The sequence below is a fragment of the Camelus dromedarius genome, chromosome 14 (assembly GCF_036321535.1).
Source record: "Camelus dromedarius isolate mCamDro1 chromosome 14, mCamDro1.pat, whole genome shotgun sequence".
Lineage (NCBI taxonomy): Eukaryota > Metazoa > Chordata > Mammalia > Artiodactyla > Camelidae > Camelus > Camelus dromedarius.
In genome coordinates, this window is record NC_087449.1 from 25,744,285 (window position 1) to 25,767,294 (window position 23,010).

Sequence of the window (23,010 nt, forward strand, 5' to 3'; positions counted from 1 at the left end):
TTATCAGATCAAAGTTAGACAAGGACAGAAAAACTACCCAGCCTTTGCTGCCGCTTCCACTCTTTGGAAAGTTCTTACACCCAACTCTGTGGTCTCGAAGCCTCTTGGGCAAATCCTTACTGTAACCAGCATCACATTGCATTATTAATCTTGTTATTGTCATTGCTATTATTTTTCACATCTGTTTCCTCTATTAGACTTTGAACAACTTGAGGAGAATTGTTATTCCCAGCATTCTGTAGGCGTAGGGAATGTAGTCAGAAATGGTGAGTGATTGATGAGAGGAACTTTCGGAAGTTTTGCAGATTGCCCGAGCTTTGCCCACGTTTCTCAGGCAGAGCTTCAGGAATGTGACACACGGAATGGCAACAGATCCAAACGCTCTCCATATCCACCACCTCCCCGCGTTCCTTGTGCACCCTCACCCGAGGCGGACAACGGGTGCCATGCCCACAACTGAGCTCTGCAGGGACCTCTTCAGATCAGCAGGTTTCCAGCACGGTGCAGTGTGTGGCTTGTGCATACATTTGTAAATTTCATGAGGCAAAGGCAGTCACACTGCTTGCAAGTCAGGCAGCTAAATGATTTATTAAGCAAAGGTTACAGCACCTGTGCCTTTTCGTCAACAAATCAGGCCCATGCCATGCCCAGCGATTCTTCTAATAACCCAAATGGTAATTCGGTTTTAAATAGCATTTCAGATACCACAATTCTGTTGATGCAGAACAGTGATAGATTTGGGTGGCAAGGAAGAAATGCCTGTTTTTAATATTGTTTGCACTCATTTTTCATTTTAAAGAATTAGTCCTCATTGGTGTTCTGCAGGTTAAGCATTTTATTTGAACATTCTGATGAAACTAGAACATGAATGAAAATGAGTTCTTTGCTCAGTACTTCTGTGTGGGAATTGGTATTTCTATTTATTACCTGATGATGAAATATTAACTCTTTTCCTCTAAATAAATGCCTCTTCTTAATGGCTCATGTTTTCAGGGATCAGATTAAATCATGGGATGTAATTGAAATGGCCATTGGCTTTCTGCTACTTGAGACGATGGCGTGAGCTCTCTTATGTCATTTCGTGGATATGCAGAGGACATTAATAGTGTCCAAAGTGAAGTAAAAGCTCTATGCCCCAGACACTTTTCTATATGTTAACATCAACTGTCATGGGAAAGTATTCAAAAATAAGAGATTTAGGGTGGGAGAGTGGTCGTGGTTTCTCAGAACAGACAGGCGTTCTAAAGGCTGTAAGGAGGTGGCCACCCCCATGTTAACGATGGGTCACGAAACGGAGGAGGAGAAGGAAAATGAGAGGCACAGCATGACCGTAGCAGAGGTAGCAGGCAGTGAGGCAGATGAACGGGACAGATCACTCGGCAGGAATGTTCGGACAGAGCCAAAGCTGGGGGGAGACACACAATGCACTCGGAGGGCAGTTTGAAAGAAAACTAGTTCAAGGCAAGGCTAAAGAGAAGGCAATTCTGTCTCAGTGAAGGGAGGAATTCTCTGGAGGAAAAAAAATAGACTGGAAGGGAAGGAGGAGGAAAAATGGCTTTCAATTATCCATGTTATCCTTCCCTACCAATCATTACAGATGATGAATAGGTGCAATAAAAGCCAATATTCAATTTTTCCAATTTACATGGAAAGAAGGCCATAATATATTGTTAAGAGGAAGAAACAGCAGGTTACCAAACAATGTATATAATATGATCTCGTTTTTGCAATATATTGGTGTGCACAGAAACAGCCTGGATGGATGGATGCAGAAATGTTAACAGTAGGACTACAAGTGATTTTTATTATTTTTCCCATCTGTATTTTCCACAATTAATATGTATCATGACTGTAATAAGAAAAAGTCATTATTTCTAAACTTCCTTATGAATCATTTAGATTCAACCCCCTACCCGCTGACTACCCACTCTGTGCCGGACATGAGAGCCAGTGCTTTTGGAGAAGTCAGCACACAGTAACAGTAGATTCTGCTGATAAACAGTCCACTTTTCCTGGCGGTTTTATAGAATTTTAGGCTCTTGAGAGGTGAAAGGGCTGTTAGGGTTTATCTAATGATTACATTTAAAAAATTGTGGTGAAATACACATGACATGAAATTTACCATCTTCATCATTTTTAAGTGGACAGTTTAGTGGTGTTCAGAGCATTCACATTGCTGTGCAACCATCACCACCACCCATCTTCAGAGCTTTTTTCATCTTATAAAACTGAAACTCTATACCACTGAACAATAACTCTCTAGTCCACCCTCTCCTCAGCCTCTGGCAACTACCATTCTACTTTGTCTCCATGAGTTTGACTACACTTGGTACCTCACGTAAGTGGAGCGGTCCAGTATTTGTCCTTTTGTGACTGGCGTATTGCACTTTGCAGAATGTTTTCAAAGTTCATCTATGTTCTGGCATATTGCAGAATTCCCTTACTTTTTAAGGCTGAATAGTATGTATTATACCACATTAAAATGGCATATACATAATAAAATGTATCTACCCCATTTTGTTTATCCATTTATCTGTCAGTGGACACTTGGGTTGTTTCCATCTTTGGCTACTGTGAATAATAGCCAAAATAAGAATGTGGGTGTACAAATATCTCTTCAAGGCCTGGCTTTCAGTTCTTTGGGGTACATACTAGTGATGAGATTTTGATGCAATTTCAGATTTAAAACCAGAGACTATGCCAGTGATACTCCTGAGAGCTGAGCATCTGTCTCTGCCTGAATATCGGCAGGGAAAGGTGTTCCCTGGCTCATCAGCAGGCAGCAGGGGACCCGGGTTGGAGAGCACAGGCAGAACTGGGGGTGCATTCATGCCCCACTCCTCACCACTGTACGGCCTTGGGAGAAGCAGCAGTCTCTTGAGACCTCAGGGTTCACATCTATAAAGTGGAGACAACTACATACACCCTACTGGGTGGCTGTCAAGATTCGCTGGATAACGTACCTAAGCTACCTCGTACACAGAAAGTGCTCAATAAGTAGAGACTATATATAATCAAAGAATTTTCTTTTTAAAGAAAGGTCTTATGATAAGCTGAAAGCTGCCTACTTCAAATGTCTATGCATTAGTTCAACTTTTATCTGATGGAAAAAAACCAGAGACCATATCTAATCCGTATCCTATACATTGATGCTTCAAGTATTTGAAGAAATTTCTTTGGGAGAAAGGGAGCCCATATTATTTTGCACTTGTTTGTGGATTTACGTGCACTATACCTCGTCTGCATTTTTAAAGCTCAAGTATCTGCCTGGGTGACTCTTCAATTCTGATTTCTTTAAAGGTAGAAAAAAGTTTTGTTTTCCCAGAAAACTTTTCCCATAATTTGATTAATACACATTTCATGCCTTATTAACAAAAATATTTCTATAGAAAAATGCAAGCTTGCCTAGGAAATTACTAATCTGCAGGCCATGTTCAAATTATGTCTTAAAAAATTCCCGTAAAAATGTTTTCCTCTTCTGATGTCCTCTCAAAAAGATTATTTAAACAAGTTATTTTTATTATCTATATCTATACAAGCCTACCACCTTAAGTGGTTCCAGAAAGTAGTTCTTCTTTTTTAAAAAGAGTTTATATATATACACACACACACACACACACACACACACACACACACACACATATATATATACACCTTGAATTAAAATATTTAGAGCACATGATTTTTATCTCAGGATGTTTTCTTGGGAAAAAATGATAACTCCATTAGCACAGCTTCTCATAAGACAATTGGGGACGGCTTTCTTCAAGCCAAATGTGGCAGGTGTCACTGTGATAAGAGACATTTAAGCTGCTGTCCCTATGATGCCAAATAGTTAATGGAAACTCCCCAAATTCAGTTCCAGATGCCAATACTGGGTCCACATGACATCATCCATCCAGATGCGTAGAAAATCTGGATTTTTAAGAATTGAATTTTTGTGGTCAGCATCATGAAGACTCAGTTTCTGGGTTAGATAAGGCATTTGCGAAACAAAGCCATACTGGACTAGAGCATGTTTTGATTATAGAGAAACAAATTGAATGGAACGCAGGGTACAATTTCAGTGCTGTGAATCACAGCCTAGATACAAATACTATGGAAAATACAAACGGGACATTTCCAAACTGCAATTTTGAGGTTCTTAGTGGGGTAAGCTGAGCCCACTGGTGCTCTGAGAAAAGCAATCATCCAATATAAAGCCACTGTCCCCAGTTCTCCCTTTCTCATTGAACCTGATCCCTCGAGCCAAAAGTACAAAATGAAATGTTCTTTTATTTTAATGCTTTCAAGGTAATTACTCAATTTCAGATTCACAAGTATTTGAAGGTATGGGAAAATAAGCAATAAACTTGAAGAATTCTATGGGAGGTACTGAACAGGAGATGTTAATCCCAGACGCCAGGTACCTGCCAGTTTCAGAAGAAACAGCAGAAGTGGGAAGTTCAAGAGTTAACCTTCTCCCTCCCCTCTCTGCTGCCCCTCTCCACCCAGCTGCCTCCTCTGAGGCTGTACTTTCTGTGACCCTGCTTCAGTGTAAGGAAGGCTTCAGATGCAATGCAGTTTAACCCAGCGCTGTCAACACAGCAATAAACTAAAACCCTTCACAGAGAAAGCAAATGGACCCAGGAAAGCAAATCTATCTCGTTCATAAGCACCTGCTCACAGTGTTACAAACAAAGATGAATAGTTATAAATTAGGCATCTGGAGATTACACACCCAGACATATGCACAAATAACTCAGAGAATTTTTTTCAGACACCGTGTTGAGAACCTCAAAGAGAAAATACTTTCTTTATGTCAATTATGATAATATACAGTCACGTTCTAATTAGGAAATCAGAGAGTAGTTTCTTCCAAAACCTGCATCCAACTCTAGTTCACAAATCTCTAAGTATCTTTATATCTACTACCTTTGAATTCCAAAAAGTCTTTCCCTGTTTCTCAATTAACAGCAGCCATTCCAAAACTTTTAAAAGACATTCTTTCTCCTTGACCTCTACTAGCACAAAAACACAACTATCTATTGAAAAACAAGCTCTAGATGTCCTGGCATTGTCTTTTTTCAATCATCTACCTCAAAATATGACATTATATTCACATACCTTCCCCTCCCACCCCACCGGGCCAGCGCAGCCAGTAACAAACACGTCCTATCTCTGCACCAACACCAGCAGCTTAACAGGGCTCAGGAATCCTTTCTTTTCCTTTCTCTTGGGAAGTCTGCCAGGTTCCGGGGACCCTATAACAAGTACAGGACAGTGGCAGGCCCCCGCCTTCCCAGCTTGCTCTCTGATGTCGCCGGCTGCCGGGCGGTCTTTCCAGGTTCCACGGGGGCCTACTTCTGTTTGCTTGCACGAAGAGAGGCATGCCTTCCTAAAAGAGGGAGCACACACGGTCTAGCCCTGGGGACAGTCTCTTCCCACAGCAAAAGCAGTTCTGGCACAGAAGCCCTCCTCTTCTACCCCCTCAACGCGAGAAGCAAAAATCGCAGGCACTGTTTTCGACGATTTCTGAGAACACATGGAAATGTGGCTGAAGGGCCAGGGCAGGTTGGGGTCAGGAAGAAAGGGGACCGAACAGGGGCTGGGGAAGGCAGCCTGTTGTGCCGGAAGACGAGTTGCAATGCACCTGATGGATAAAACAAGCTGCACCACATACAGAAAAGATGAGAGCGGCCCACCTGTGTCTGTTGAGGGATATTTACAAAGCTTGGATCCCGTGGTCCAACACTGACGAATCGGTTTGCGGGGGAGGTGCTGGGTGTCGAGTAGGCTGTGAAGGGAAGGGACACATGCGTTCAGGAAGCAGCACGAGATTGCACACACAAACAACACCAAAACACACAGTCTCCGAGCCTACACAGCTGATTAACAAGGAAATGTGCAAACGCTGTAGCTAGCAGAGGGATCTGGCTAGCAGGGGCATTTTTAGACAGTCAAAAAGGGAAGGAGGGTTGGCTTCCAAAGACTGTTGGAGTAAAACGAGGTCACACTGGTGCTCACGTGAGCTCTTTTCTCCTTCCATCATATGAATTAGAACATGCAGGACACTGGCAAAGTATACTTTCTGAGTTAAACACGAGCTTTGGGGTCAGAAAGAGTTATCCCCGTCTTTAAAAGCACAGGAGAAAGAAATTAGGTAGAAAGGGGAGGAAAGCAGCTCATTTTACAACCTTGCTTTTCATGCTATTACCCTCCTAAAAATCATGAAACGTTCCTGTGCCCCTTTCTCTAAATATGGGAGAGGAGTCTTTGTAGAAGGAATTGGGTTCTCCGGAAAGGTGGTGGGAAACCGTTTGGAACAAGCTGTCTTTACGGGCTCGGTGGAATGTCTAGAATTTTATGAGGTACAAAATGTGCTTATAGTATTAACATTTGTAGTCTCCCCCCCCAGAACCCTTCCGTTCAGGCACAAACCCTCAAGACCCCGTGTGAACCCGGAACCTCAGGTACCACACCTCAGTCTACCATCCTTCTTACAAGTACATGAAAGTTTTGCTGTTGGTTTTTATAATTATATTTAAGAGCTTCATGCACTCCACTTTAGTGAGAAAAAATGCTGTGGTTTCAGTGTTTCATTGGCTCATGTATCTGAATATTTTGTTTCTTGGTGTCCTTCAGTTCACTTCTTTACCACAAACTCCAAGGATTTATACACATTTTCTTCTTACTAGACTTTTTGGATAGACTATTGCTTAATTTCAAATTTCTCATCAATACTTGTAAAAGGCCTCAATTTTTGGACTAACTCAAGTCACACACCATCTAAAAGATGAAAAGGATTTGCGATTTTTAAAAAACACAGATAACTGAGGGAATAATACCAAATTCTTTTGCCACATTTTTTTTTCTTTCTTGACATCATCGGTTCTTCTTTGACTTTGTTTTACAGAAAACTGCTCAGACTTTCTGTTCCCCTCATTAAGCACATCTAGAGGTAACATTTCCACCAATCTGGTGCAAGTCCTACTGGTCACCCTTGGTAAGAGCTAAGTCACCCCCACAGAGCTGTGATGGTCACGTGGTGTGGCTGTGTTAAACCAGGATGGAACAGAGGATGAACATGAGGGTTCTCTGATGTCTGTGAATAAGAAGCCTTTTGCTGTGGTAGTATTCATTTTTCAAGAGCTTTCTAGAAAATGTTCTAAATGTATGATGTGCTGTACTGTGTAGCAATGTGAACCCGCTGGTCTCTTCCCCAGCCCATCTTATGTCAGACCAACCTGCACAGACCGGAGAAATGCCCCTGCATTCAGTCACTCTGGATGTGCCTCTCACTCACTCACTGCTATGGGGGAAATCTACTTTTTTAAAAAGCTCAGTAAAATACTCTTTATTAATTGGTTCATTCAGCCCATGGCTCTACTTTGATACGCTTTCAGAAGTCTCAACAGAAAGTTACATATTGAAAATGATGGACTACAAGTTACCTGGTAGTGAATTTACCTGCTCTCAGGGCACAAAGAGGATGTGGGAGAGATAAGGAGGAAGCTAGGAGATAAAATAACCTGTTCAACCTGTTAGCAGTTAGGAGGGAAAAAAGTGTTCTTTTACACTTGAATAGGTAGGTAGGTTGAAAAGGAACAAAGAGACATGAAGAATAAGCTAAGGTTCTAAGATGATAGAAGCTGGACCATGAGGTCTTGGTTTGCTGGTCCTGGTAGAACAGAGTGCGATGCCTGCACTGGTCATTGCAGACACACAGCAGGGTTTCCTATGACATTTTTAGCACACTGGTGACATCAGAAACAAGTACGCTGATCGATCCTAGGATACATGGCGTGTGTGTGTGTGTGTGTGTGTGTGTGTGAAGATGGTTCTCTGTTGACCATATGTAGCCTTAAATCAGGAAAGGTCTGTATTACATCCCATTCTCTATTTTTGCCAGACATAAGTTTGCCATTTTGAAAGACAGGTTAGCATACAAATAATTTAGCCACTCAAAATTACCACGAGACTAACCCCTGGGCATTGTCCCTTCTTCAGTCATGAGACAAACCTTTCGGTCTTAGTTTTGAAACATCCCAGAAGGCCTTTAATGCTCTCATAGGCTACTAAAACGGCTTCAAATCTTATACTGGTTTTTAAAAAAGAGACCAATGCTGAGAGAGGTGGTGATGTGTTTGCATTTTTTAAAAAAAGGATATTACAACTACAAAAATCTGGGGATCTCTGAGTACCCAAGCCATCGAATGGAACAAAAAGTGCCCAGGGAAATTTATTCTATAGAAAGTTGATTCTGGGAAAAATCAAGGACACAGGAAAAACAAGGGAAGGAAGAAAGAAAGTCTGACTCATCTTCCATTATTGTAGCTACAAGAGGCAGAGAGTGTGTTCACCTATAACAGGATGTAGTCCCAGAGATGATATGACATTAGTTGAATTTGATTTCCCCAAAGAAACAGTGGAATGAGGGAGTTATCCTGTTGAACAAAAACCTCAGTTGAAACTTTTTATTAAACAACCACATTTACCATGGTGAATCAATTACACACGCACAGTTAAGAGCTTTCAACATGAATATAAAATCAAGTAGAGGGGGCAATGTGGTAATTAATTATATACAACTGTGTTTACTAGGCTATTATATCACATTCATATCTTTCTTAATTATAATTTCTGCCTGCTTACAACAGCAATAATCACATGCTATGGGAGGAGCTTCAGGAAATGATGAAATCCAGAAAACAGCTTTCTGGGAAGATTACTGTAGGCAGTTTTCATGATTCTAGAGGGAAGATTCAGGGGCATTTGATGACTTTCTGATAAAGTCAACAGGGAAATCAGTTTGCTTATATAATACCATTGTAAGAGTCCTCATGGCAAACATGACTATTAGAAACCAAACTATTGATTATTTGCCTGCTTCTGAAACAGTGTTTGCTTTTTTTTCAGCGGCCATGTTACCTACATGAGCGATGTGACCATGGACCATTTTCCTAACATTGCGGAAGAACATTTCTGCAAGAAGCTTCCACCAGCTCTTGTTTGAGCTAATCTGATCATATGTTTTCTCTTTCTAATGTATTTCTTCAGATTATCCAAGAGTCTTAGTTTGGCCTTAGCCACAGCGGTAAGTATCAAAATCCCAAATCAGAATTTGATCCCATATCCAGAGAATGCCTTTCCTCTGCGTCACTCACTTTGTATCATATGCATTGCTAATTCTATGATCCTTCGCTTAGTCAGTACAATCCCCTCCTCAGTATGATCAACTGGAAAAATGGTCAGAGAACGGTTCCTTCTTTATAAGCAAGAGGCCTCTGAGGATGCTGGACTCTGTCTCCAGAGGGGCTGTGGGATGGGCAGGGAGAATGGCAGGGGTCCCCCAGTAGCACTGCTCTTTGCAACCCTGCAGGCGTTCCCTGGGAGAGAGCCGCTAAGTCCTCTGAAAGGGATGTACTGCCTGCCTGCAAGCCAAAGAGAATTCTACCTTGTATTGTTCCCAAGGTCTCTAGCTTTTTGTTTGTTGTTCGTTTGTTTCCAGAATGAGAAGGAATAAGGGATGTGTCTGGATAAAGGAATAGTGACATTTCCAGGTGAATCAGTTTCTAGTCTGTGGTAGCCTTCACCCAACAATCATTCCTCATCATGGGGTAAAGAAAGTGGTCAAACTGTTCTGAACAAAGATGCTTGGAGCGTTCCTATTTTTGGAAAAAAATATGACTAAAAGCCAAGATATTAAAATATTTGTACCACTGTCAGTAGATGTTTCTTTAAGATAGAAACCATTATCAATAAAACCACTCCAATCTGACAGTCTAGAAAACGTGAGCGCATCGGCTTGCTTTGAAAGTAGGCAGCCAGATTCCAGATCGGGTTCAAATTTAGCAACCCCTGAAATGTGTGTAATCACTGAAAAACAGAACAGGGAGAAAGTTTCGATAGGTTTCTGTATAGAGCCTGGGGTGAAAAGAGACCTGCTCTTTGGATGGAGCCCCTCCAGTGTCCACAGAGCAAGCGCCCACCGGGAGGCTGAAGCAGCCTGAGTGGGGTGGTGGCCGGCTCCTCTGCCAGGCTGGGAGCAAGTGACCCAGTGAGGCACCTTGCCAGGGAAGGGGATGTTAGAGAGCTAGTGAGCTTTGACGTTCTGAACTTACTTCCAGACACAGGAAGCAGTGAAGTCCCCTAAACCCTGGCAGACATGAGCTTCGTGTTGTTTCCTCAGAGACTCCCATGACATAAAAGGAGGGAATACCAATCCTTCATTCCCTTAAACTGCACCAAGTCTAACCGCTGCAGTGCGTCAAAGAGAGATATATCCATAGTCTCTCCCTCTCTGTCTGTCTCAGCACCTGCTCTGTGCCAGGCCCTGTGCTGAGCATCATGGGAGATAAGATGGTGAGCAAGACACATCACTATCCTAGAAATGTTAGGGTCTAGTGGGGAGAGATGAGTGCAGAAAATGAGCGCCTACAAGTAATATAAATAAAAATCTGAGGGGTGTTAAAGGACAGAAAAGTGACACCTGGCTGGAGAACAGGAAAAGTTTTATAGAAGAGATGGAGATGGCGTTCGTGACAGGCTGTAAAAGGCGTGCCGTTGACAAGTTCAGATGGATTGGGGGTCACAGAGGAAGCAGTACAAGCAAAGGAATAGAGGTGGGGGACGGGGGCGACAGTCATGGAGGGAAAGGAGAGAAGACGGGACGTTGCAAAGGACACTGCCATATGATCAGGGAAGATAAAAATGTAAGGATCAGACACGAGAATGTTTGAAAATGGAGGAGAAAAAGTCTACTGAATTTATTTTTTCTTTTAAGAGGAAGAAATAATTTATAAAATCAACAAAGATACCAAATTTCCATTCTAAACACCATCACAGGTAGACCTCCTAACACTAAACCTTTCGCCTCACAGCTCAAAGTCAATATGCGCTTGATGTGTTCCCTTGTGTTGAGAAACTGAGACATATTTATATGTGGGGATTTCCCTTTAAAAATACTGGTCACAAATTCAGTTTCCTTCAGATAGACTTACTGTGCGACTCAACACCTGCCCAGGAATGGGCTAGCTTGCTGGACAGAAGTAATCCAAACAAGTTTAGGAACTCAGACTTGAACAGATCCCTGTGTCTTCAAACTGCAGTTTTATTAAATGTTTATCAGTGACACCTGATGGTGCATGAGAAGGCATTCAGCTGCAAGCTGAAGCAGTGAGATGACTAAATACTTAACTGAAGTCGTTTCTGGAATCTTTTCTTAACTGCACTATCACATGTTATTGTTTTTTAAAAAGCCCTGGGAGAAAACTTTCCATTTCTAAAACGAAAAATGTGGAAACTCTTAGAAAATAGATTGGCTGGTTTCTAAATGAAACCCATTACAATTGAACTCGTTTGGGAAACTGAACAGCATTATTTCTTGCCAGATCACAACAACAACAACAAAATGCTGGAGGATATTGGAGCGGTTTTCCTTTCGAAGAAATCTATCAGTATTGACAAGTTTACAGGGCCTGGGTTAGCATTATTAATCTCATTATACAGCCAAGGAAATGCGTACAGCCTTTGCTGACGTGTGACCCAGTACTCAGAGATTTAGAAATTCCCACATGATTGAATGGATGTTACAGTTTTTGCCCAGATGTTTGGAATCTAGAAGATAACCACACTGCACTTCCATTATTTTGATCACGTCTGTGCAGTCAGTTACCTCGTTCTGTGATCTCTGCTAATCTTTTGTTTCTACAAACAAGTTACCATCACCAACAAAAAAAAACACGGCCTTCAGGGCATGAAGTTAAAGCCTACTTATTGCTAGTAAATTACTACAGAATAACATGCCCACAAGCTTCCTTCCTGAAAAGCTAATGAATTCGAACTTTAATATATGAGCATTACTTACCATGTATGGTAACGATTTGCATGAAATGTTTAATGTGCCAAGAGTTCACAAAAATCATGAAAAGAATCAATTTAGGCAGACGGCTTTGCTCTGCTGGTCCTTCTGCTTGTGTTAGGGATCTTCATAGGGGTAAGGGCTCAAGCTACATCATGGTTTGGGATAAAACTTGAAGAAAGGAAAGTACGAGACAATCCACACAGAGAGAAGAGGATCAGAACAACTTGTAAACCGGAGGTGTTTTGACGTGTTACCAAAATCTTTGTGATAAAGAGGCCCTGTACAATGAGTGTTTCCTGTACAGTCGACTTAAACTGCCTATAATAGTCTCTTTTTCATAATAACTTTAAAGGATAGGAATACAGCCTTGTTTCAGTTCATTTAAGTTTATACTAAAGACTATTCCAAATGCTATGTCATTTATTTTCATGTGATGTTGTCTGTTGTTCAACTGATAGAACATGTTTATTGATCAGAAGCAACAACGTATACACGTAGGCACAGGGGAGAGTTATATTGAAGAGTCACAGGGAGTAAACCCTGGATTCAGCTGGTGTTTACTAAAAAAAAAAGAAACTCAGGTTAATATATTGGATCCCTCCCCTCTTGAAAGGCTTCTGCAGCCTCTGCAAAGGTGGTGTAACTTTGGAAGCCTAATTCTGGGACTTTATTCCAAACAAATACTTAAAAGTACATATCAAGATTTATGCTCTAAGATGTTCATTACAGCATGACTTATAAGCACAACAATTGGAACCAACTGATAAAGTGAGTGTTTCATCAATATGTTGAAATATTGTAGCCATTAAATATATGTTAAAATGACATGCTTATACTATGAAATAAAATGAATAAAATTAGTTTACGTATATATGTATATACATACACACATAGATGCACACACACATATATTATGATCAATTACGTTCAAGATATGCACAGAAAGTGACTGGAAAATATGCACAGAAAGTGATTCTCTCTGAAGAGTGGGACTATGAGTGATTTTAAAATACCTTCCAGTAATTTTTAATCTTAAGTAAAGACAAATAGAACTGGAAAACCCCAAATAATATTTTTAGTTTTACAGCAGCGCAATGTAGTCAACAGAAAATGAATTTTAGAATCAGAAAATCCTGGATTGAATCCATTCAATCTCTTACAAGAAATGTAACCTTGGCAAGCCAGTTAACCTCTCTGAGCCTCCACATACAAAGAGTCTAGCATAATAAATATTATTCACTCACAAGATTGTACTGTGTAGCACAGGGAAATACATACAGGATCTTGTGGTGGCTCACAGAGAAAGAGAATGTGACAATGAACGTATGTATGTTCATGTGTAACTGAAAAATTGTGCTCTACACTGGAATTTGATACAACATTGTAAAATGACTACAACTCAATAAAAAAATGTTAAAACAAATACTCTTCACTCTAATATTCATAGCCCTTTAACTAAGGCTTCACCACCACAATGTCTAATGGGCCACCCTCTCCACAGAAGCAATCAGGGAGTGATCCTTAAGCAGAGGCTTAGACAATGAGATGAGAAATCTCTAGAATTCCACTGCACTGAGTATTAAAACAGCTGGAGAAAAATCATCCAATCAGGGACTACTGATTCCAAATCTGATTAATGGTGTTACACTCCAAGATATCTGCCTTCCACCAATTAAAAAAAAAATTCTCAAACCTCTCAAAGATTAAGGTTATGATCAGACTTGTAAATAATCTATAAGGGTGTAAGCTGACACAGCTTTTCTGAAAATAAATTTGGTAATGTGCACCAAGAGGAATATTCATACTGTTTATACTAGTAATTTCAATTCAAGAAATCTATCCTAATGAAATTATTCATTAATATATGATGTTTGACCATATGCTGGAACATATTCTATAGGTCGGGACAAAGGTTAATCTTCTATGGTTGGAGAATAAGTAAAAATTATTTAAAATCACATTTCCTAGCCCTTTTTTATGAAGTATGAAAAGGTATAAATATTAGTTAAGAAAATAACATACAAAGTATTATATTCAGTAGGTCACAATCATTTTATATGTCTCTGTGTGTATATATACACACAAATATACAACCAAACATGCACTGAAAAAGAATGGGTGAAAACCAGATCAACATGTTAACAATGGGTGATTATAGAAAAACATAATATTCTTTTTTATACTTTTCTATATCTTTCATTTCCTACATCATCATATATTGCCTTACAAAGAAAATCTTAAAACTTAGCTGTCATTTCAGTCATCTGAAAAAATTAAAAACTGAGACAAAAATAAGACCTGAATGGGTTATGAGAACCTAGATGAATGTAATGGACAAACAATGGATTGACAGTCTTTTTCTTACTGACTTTAAAAACCTATACAGCAGATAATTTAGCCCTTTGCCACATGTGTTGCAAATATCTTCCCCACTTTATCACTGTCTTTTGACTTTGTTTATGGTGGTTTTTTCCAATGCATAAATTTTTAATACTTTTAGAGTAGAATTTATTAGTTTTCCTTTCATGGATTCTCCTGTTTTGGTATTATTTGAAAGGCCTTTTTAGTTCCAATATTCCAAATAAAAGTTGTCCTATATTTTCTCGTGATATTTTAAGACAACATTACTTTTTTTTCTTCTCCACCTGAAATTTATTTTGGTGTAAGGAATTTTATTTTTTCTGGGCAGTATTCAGTCATCCCAACACACTTCATTGAATAATCTCTTTCCTTCTTCCAATATGAAGTGCCACTATTATCATATACTAAAACACTATACTTACATGGGTCTCTAATTCAGAAGAACATAAAAAATTAAAATTTAACAAGGATAAGACCATGCTGGTAGAAGAATTAAAATCCATGTGGAAATAGAAAGATCAAAGTGAAATAAGTTCCCTGGCACGAAGTGACATCAGACATTAACTAAAGAGTAGATGAGAATGAGGAGGGAGTTCTTAGGAATTGTGTCCTGTGAGTGGTATTGGCTGCAAGATTCTGTGACGTTATAAAAACTCGTGGAACTGTACACTAGAGTGAATTTCATTGAATGTAAATTTTTTAAAAAAGTTTAAAGACTAATGGAATAGTCCAGGCATCATTAATGAAAAACTGTTTTGTGAAAGGAAGCCACAAACTTTTTTAAAAAAAATTCTCTCATCATTATGCACTGGTTCTTCTTTGAAAGAGGAAACACAGTCCTTATGTTGTTTAAAAACTGTGTAAATATGACATATCGTTCACTGACTTGCTCTAAACTTAATTACTGATTAAAACAATGTGTTATACACTTAAAAAAAAAGTGTTGGTAAAAAAAAGAGCTGTCATTGGTTGGGTGAAAACTCAAAAAGTAATTCTTCTAAACATTCATCAACAGTCCAAGCTCTGGAGAGCCCGGGGGAATAAAGGAAATCTGCCTTCAGCAATAGCACCTTTTTTTTTTTTTCACTTTTTTTGCTATTTTTGTTTTATCTCCCTCCAAATCTTCTCTTTTCTTTTCTCTGCTAACAAGAGTTACTCTCAGCAATCCACAGAACCAATCCACACTAAAGTATAAGTAGCAACTAATATCTTCCTCTATATGTCTCCCAGAGGGTCTTCACTGCAAACATGTGGACACTGCACTGAAGCATATCTCCCCATAGGAGGCTGCGGCCAAGTGTCTGAACTACAGGTTCAATCAAGGTGGCTGGGTGTGAGTCATGACGCTGCTGCACCTGCATGAGTGACCTTGAGAAAGTTCCCTATCTCTTCACGTCTTGTCTTCCTCAATTAGGGTATTTCGTTTTTGAAGTATCTACGTGATAGCATCAATGTGAGGATTAAAACAAGATAATACATATAAAACATTTTTTAAAGTGTCTGAAGCATTAGTAAAAGCTCAATAATTTGTTGTATTAATTGCAGACAGGAGTAGGCAGGTGTGGCTCTCTGGTAACCAGAAATCAAGTCACATTGCTTTGCAGTTTAGTTACAATAGGGGCTAGCACCAAGCTGCCATGGGATTATCATCTTGGGAAAGTAACCTCCACTTTCTAATCTCAATTTCCTTGTCCATAAAATCCTGACTTCACAGGAGTCTTAGGAAGACAGAATGAGATAATATACATGTGTAAAAGAGCTTATCTAACCCAAAAGCACTGAACATATCTTCATTATTATGCTAGGAAATTTCAATCCCAGGCATAGATGATCATTACATTCTTGGTTAACAGGTTCATACTCATTCATATAATATATACACACGATTCATCAGAGATATAAAAATAAATAATAAAAGAAACTTGTTATTACATGCTTCTAATTTAACAGAATTCTAGTTTAATAAAAAAAAGTTCATGGCTAAGAAGGGATGGAGAAAATTGTTTATAAGTTTTTTATGCATTTTTAAGTTGAGTTTTTGTGTTCCTAATTAATTTAAAAAAGGAAAATATGCATGTTTTATCTTCCATCACAATTCAAAAGTGTTTTTTCCTTTTCATTATAATTCTAGGCTATGATGCCAACCTTCAATTTCTTTTCTGGAAAATTTATACATTTTTATAGTATGATCTTGGTGCCAACCTATTATATAAAAATTGAATCTTCCAATGCAATTAGGAAAAATAGTGCATTTTGAATTATACCAAAAATAGACCCAAACATAATGAGCGATTTCTCCTATTCTTGAGCTGCTGTCCTCAGGTTTCTTAGGAATATCTGTTCATTTTATTACATATTTGAAAAGGAGCCCCTCCACAATTAATGAGATGGTGCTCGTGGAAAAACTCAGTGCACTGCAAAGAACAGCAGTAGGTGGGATGTTACGATAATTCGTCTCACCAGTAAGATACCTAATAGGCGTCTCCAAACATAACTTGGTCAAACCAAACTTCTGATCCCCACCCCTTGCCCAGGACTGCTCTTCCTGCCATTTCCCCTCTCAGTTCATGGCAACTCCATCCTTCCAGCTGCTCAGGTCAAAAACCTACGAGTCACTGCTGATTTCTCTAGGGTTTTTTTTTTCCCCCTCAATCCACATCGAATGTGTCAGTAAATCCTATCAGCTTTATCTTTCAAATATTTCTCACCACCCCTACTGCCCCCATATCGGTACAGGTCGTTCCCAGCTCCTGCCTGGATTACTGCAACGCAGTGCCACCTCTGTGGTCGTTTTCTCCATTGCACTTACTGGTCCCTAACTTACTAATTTACTTATACTTGGATTATTGTTTGTCCCCTCCCTCTAGAGTGTAAGCCCCACCAGGGAAGGGGATTGTCTGTTTTGTTCACTTTGGGATCCCTTTTGCCTAGAAGAGTGGCTGACATGAAGAAAACAATATATTTATTGGTTTTTTAAAAAAAACCTTTTAGCTGGTCTCCTTGCTTTAATTCTTGCCCCCACCCCCAAAATCTATTTTCAACAAAGCCTTCAGAGGGTGTCGGTTAAACCCTAGGTACTGTCCCTCCTCTGCTCCCCCATCGCACTCGGAGCAAACGCCTAAGCCCTGCCACGGGCCTGGAAGGACCTCCAGCGCTGGCCGCCCCCGCCTGGGGCCCGGCTCCTAGCCTCCTTCATGCTCGCCCGCACCCCCCTTCTGAGCTGGCCTCGCCTGGCTTTCACCCGCCCACTCACTCTGTTCTCACCACCCGGCCTCTGGGCCTCAACACGCCAGGTGGGACTGGCCGATCCCGCCGCTTGGAAAGCTCTTCCCCTGCAGCCTCACGGCTCACCCTCTCACCGCCGTCAGATCTTGGTTCACATTTCCCCTTCTCACACAGGCCCTCTCCGCTCGCCCACTGAAGTTGCGCCCCACCCCCACTAATCCCAACCGCTCGGTGCTCCTTTTCCTACGTGGCACTCACAAATCCCCGTGTACGTCCTTCTGGCTGCTATTACACACATTATTATTTATTATCTTTCTTCCCTCTCTAAAATAAAAGCTCCACAAGAGTAGGGATTTTTATCTCTTTCACTTCCTGCAGAACCCTAGCATCTAGAACATTGCCTGGCACATAGTGGATGGTCAATAACTATTTACTGAATGAATGAAAGAAGTGATCTTCTCTCACTGGGCACCCAAACCCACAAAGGTAGTTAATCAGTGGGCATGGGATCCACCCACTGTGAATTACTCCCACCGGCTATTCCTTCTCTTTGTCGTATTAGCCCAAGGAGATCTGGTAGATCAGTCTTTCTCCAAATGCATCAACAATATGAACGTTCTCCTTGAGAAAGAGCAGAACTGTTCATTCCACCCTCATTACTCTGTTTTTTGGGGCTTTGGTAAGGATTTTTCCCATTAAAATGCATTTATTTTATAGGCAAATTCCACCCCCCGCAAATCTACCTTCGCCCAGTTTGCTGCAAAGTTGCATATTAGTGCCAGAGGTAACTGATTAGTTTAAAAATACATACTCTGCTTTAGGCTGGCATCCATTTGTATTTCATTATAAGAGCATATTAAAAATGATGTCTTGGACTTTCAACAGCACAGCACATTTGTCACCCCAGTTCATCCTGACAAACTGCCTATGAGAGTGCATAGAGCAGTTAGCACCAATCCCATTAATAGCCAAGGAAGTCCAGGCTCAGAAAAGCTGGTAACATAGGAGGCCCTGGGCATGATTTCCTTCTTTTACTTTTAAAATCTTATTTTATCGCAAGCCATCTTAAACCCCTCACAAGAAAAGGCTGTCCTCGGTTATACCATTGGTGTTTTTTTTAAAAAAGTCCCAATTTCAGGCATACTGTTGGGATGTTGAACATCTGTACTTAATGCCCTGCTATGATGTTCCTTCTTGCTGAAGTTGAGCTCTAATAAACTGACAAAGATAAACAGGACCCAACCATCCTGTGGTTTTAATTTCTAAGAAAGCTCATCATTTAGGAAACAATACTTCTGCTCTAAATTTTTAGCCAGCAGTAATCCAATTTTGGACACTCCCTCCTTCCACCCATGAGCTGGTTTCTGAAGGGAGGTTCTACCTTCTCTCTCAGACTCAAAAACACCAGGCTGATATTCCTACTAAGTAGCTTAGAAGTCACCCCCTCCAACAAAACCTTACCTGAGGCCCCGCGCGTGGACCAAACTCCCTCCCGCGTCCTCCTGTGGCCCCTATGCACGCCTCTGTCCCGGTGCTGTCCATGTGAATGACCCGTTTCCCTGCTGTCTCTCTCAATAAATCCCACATTCTTTAGGGCAGCGCTTGTACCCAAGCAGCAGCTAACACAGTTCTTGGCACATGACAGATGCTCGATGGAAGAAGGATGAATAAATGAATGGAAGAAGGTAGTCATCAAGGATGAATGTTAGGAAGGGGGGAGCTACTTCACTCTTGATATCTTTTCCCTCCCATACGCTCTTGGCCTCTCTCCACTCCCTCACTTACTGTAGAGATTGGATGTGGAAAATGCACGTGACTTGTCCCACCCCTTCCTCGCCTCTTTCTCTGAAGGACACAGGTGCTGGCAGGGAGCACACAGCCATCTGGACTTCCATCAACTCTACATAGGAAGGCAAGACCCCTCTGCCCCACACAGGAAGGCCTGCGGTGGTCGGTGGTCCTGCACCGCCAGGGACTGGGTTGGTGTGTCTGTGTTTTAGCATTAGGAAGCACTTTTGCCTGTAGTTAAAAAATAAATTCTCTAATAGAATTTAGCCTGGTCTTCCACCTGATTTTTTTTCTTGTATTTATCAAATGGTTCAGAAATCAGGGCTTGGGAAATGATTATTTGGGAGGGGGGCGGTCCTTAAATCTCTTCCCAATGTGGACCAGTGGGCTTTGAGATTTTTAATTTGAAAGGCTTCTCCTATGCTATAAATTACAGGTTTCCCAGATGATCACTGTCTTAATAATAAAGTAGAAGATGGTCAGGCACTATACTGTGGTGAAACAACATAATACTGTGAATTCAGCAGATCCCAGAAAAGACCGGAAACAAGGGCTAAAATTTATGATCATAAAAATCTTTCTATGCCATCAGTAGAACATTTGTTTTGTCTATATTCCTAGAATCCTAGGATTCAGAAAGTATCAAATTGCCTATATCAAACATTGGGCCCCCGCTCCTGAAACTTTTTTTTCTAAAACTCTGTAAACACTGTGCTGAACACTGTGTGAACATGCAACCACATGAACGGAATCTGTCAAGACCTCCTCCACACTTCTTCCCATGATGCTGAAAGAATGCTCGAGGCTGGGCACAAGAGGAGGAAGGGTGTGTTCTTACACAAGGCATTAGATTCCATTCATGGAGTGGAGTCCAGGGTATGGACCCAAAGGCATCAGCCTGATAGAGGGGTTGAGTAGCTTCCACGTGTCCTACAGACATACCACTAGCCAAGCCTGAGGCTTCTACTAGGTAAGGGTTTTGGCAGGTAATAAAACCCTCCAGTTTATTTGGTGGTGGTGCTTATCATGGCTGATTTCACATAATCCTCCCAGCTCCGTATTATCGCCCACATTCTACAGACGAGGAAACTGGGACTGGAAGAGAAACACAGCTAGTGATCTGAAAGGTGGGGATTTGAGCCCCTAACCTTCAGACTTCAACAGCTGCACGTGGTAACATTGACAGCGGAGGTGAGGATATGTTTACATAGAACAGGAAGAACATTAAACAAGGCTTTTTAAGGGCTGTGCCCATATCCCGTACATACAGAGAGACGATGAACAGAAAAGTGGTACCCAGAGGCAGGCACGGGGCACAATAAGCATGTGAACTGCCAACGTGTCAGCCAATATCCCCAGTGACTGGATTTAAATAGTTTGGGGATGGTTACGTCTCTGACTCGTTGGAAGATGTTACATGAATACACAATAAGCAGGACATGCCTATAAGCATGTGTTTCTCAGAAGCTTCTTTTCTTAGCTGAGCTCCCCAGATCCTCAGAGCCAGCCTAGTTTGCTTCCTATGACACTAGACACTCAGGGTTTTCTCCTCTGTTGAAAGGTGTTGAACCACCTCTTACCAAGAGAAGTAAGCCTCCCCAAAATTGCTCCTGGGCTCTCAATCTTTTTGCTATAAAACCAGAATCCACATACAGCACCACTCGCTTCTGCATGTACTATCAAAATGAATACACACTAGATGACCCAAAGTTCGTCCACACCCGTGAGGGACTCCAGACATTTGGGATTCAGTGTCCCTAAAATTAAATCTAATGAACACAGTAGCAACAAAGGCTGATTTTTCTCTTTGGCCCTTTCCCTCCCGTACCCAATGCCACTACGTACGATCCCAGTACCGAGAGGTCTGAATCCTCCTTCACTACACTCAACCAAATGGGGTTGTCCAAACCCAAAGCTTCTGTCTATGAAATCTCTCTTCCTGTGCTCCCCTCCATTCAGCTTCTATAATTGCTGCGCAAGTTGTCGATCTTAACACTTTGCTCCTGCTGTATGTTCATCTTGTCCTCAGCAGAGTCCTTGTGTCCAGCCTCACCGTCTTGAAGGCCTCCTCTCCTTAGAGTCACTGTCACAGTTCCCATCCTTTCCCGTGCTTCGATCCCTCCGTAAAGCTTTAGAGAAGGTGATCATCACACCCCTGTCGAGGTTAGCTAGTCCATCCGTCACCTGGGAACTCTGCCTCCATCCGTCATTCTCTTTGTCATTGTTTCAGGTACTAATAAAAGCCAGATTTATGTCTTCAAGCTGTTTCTATTCCCTTGTCATCTTTTAAAATACCAGGAAATATCAGGAGAATTCTTCTCCCTCTAATTCATTAAGTAATGATTCCCATCATCCAAAGAGGTTTTGAAATCCTGTACTGTCTGATCACATGTCCCCAGACTATTCAGAGAAGAGCCAAGAGTTCTTTTCTCTTCCTTTCCAATTCCACCTTCCGTCTCTTCCCTCTGCCAAGCTGAGCCATGCAACTGCCACGGCTACCAGCACTGACCTTCTGCCAGGCTCTTACGCTTGGCAAACGTTCAACGTACACACCTTTGAACTGTTACTTTGATCTAAACTTTTTTTTCCTATTTGATGGATGAGGTGGATAACCTGTGTAGTTCAACAAATGCATTTCTCTTGGACTGAAAGTTACAGGAAGGCAGGGCTCCACAAAAGCATGGGGACCTTTTTGCTAATAAGAATTCACACTAGTAGCTGCTGTTTGATGATCACAAGGCTAGCATTCAAAGCCACTCAAAGAATAGGCAAAATGTACTAACTCAAATCTTGATTTCAGTCCTGGGCGTGTGGTCACACCATTTCATCTGCCCAAACAGCCAGTCATTTCCACCGACACCTGGTGGAGTCGGTAGTACCCTAGAGGGCTATTTGCTGTGATCTGGTCTTGGTTCTACAAACTCATGCTGCAGCCAGCACTGGGGATCATGCCTGCCACTAAAGCCTATGCAGTGAGGGGCCAAGCTTAGGTTTGGACTGAAGTGCACAGAGCTTTACAGGTGACCGGCGCCTCGTCTCGGCCATACTTACTTGGTGAGGTGGGGGAGGCTGCGCCTCCTTCTGTTGACGTGGTCGGAGGCTTTGTGTCTGGCACCGGCAGAGGCACAGGCCTGGCCATCGGTGGTGGCGGCGGCGGTGGCAACATTGGGGTGGGAAGGAATGGGTTGTGCACTTTGCCTTGGCTACTCCCATTGGGCTGCGAGGGTGGGAACAAAACAAAACAGACGGGAGAGAGAAGTAACAGATAGGAACCATTAGCTGCTTCTGAAAACAAGACTTGTTAGGCACCTTTCATGTAAATCACTAAGTATTCTAGCCACTTAATTCTTCCGTAAGAGCACATGGATGAAGAATGGTGGGTTGTTCTTAAGGCATTCCACGAAAGTACAGTGTCGGGCACACATGCTCAATGCATCCTGAACGCATCTCTTGAATTGCTTTGGCCTTCTTTGCATCTAGTTCTGTAAAATGACCTGCCAACTTTAGCTTGGAATGTTTCGATTCTGTATTAGCTGTTACCTTTGTCATCATTTTCCTGATTATTAAATACTAATTAATATCTGAGTGTTTCATAGACTGTAGAATTACTCCATCATATCTATTTATATGGGTTTACTGAAGTTTCCCCAAATATGCATTTGAGATAAAAAGTATTTTATTTTCACTCTTCAAAGTTGATATTATATAACATTTAATAAACATGTTAAGTGAACATAAAAAATTTCTTTCACATATTGTATAACATCAGGCACAGAAACTTCAGAATTCAG

The 23,010-nt window shown here is 41.2% G+C and overlaps 1 protein-coding gene across 8 annotated transcripts in view; it reads right to left on the reverse strand.

Annotated features, from left to right (window-relative positions):
• The window catches only part of NFIA (nuclear factor I A), a 534,267-nt gene that overhangs the window by 30,922 nt on the left and 480,335 nt on the right, over nucleotides 1-23,010 (reverse strand). For 6 of the 8 annotated variants that reach the window (XM_064493521.1, XM_064493522.1, XM_064493526.1 and 3 more), the window contains exons 9-10: nucleotides 22,271-22,436; nucleotides 5,685-5,776 (exon numbers count right to left, since the gene is read on the reverse strand). In XM_064493521.1, the coding sequence (XP_064349591.1) occupies nucleotides 5,685-5,776; nucleotides 22,271-22,436 (258 nt within the window). The remainder of the gene's footprint in view (nucleotides 1-5,684; nucleotides 5,777-22,270; nucleotides 22,437-23,010) is intronic. The other 2 variants (XM_064493523.1, XM_031465251.2) reach the window with 1 other exon arrangement.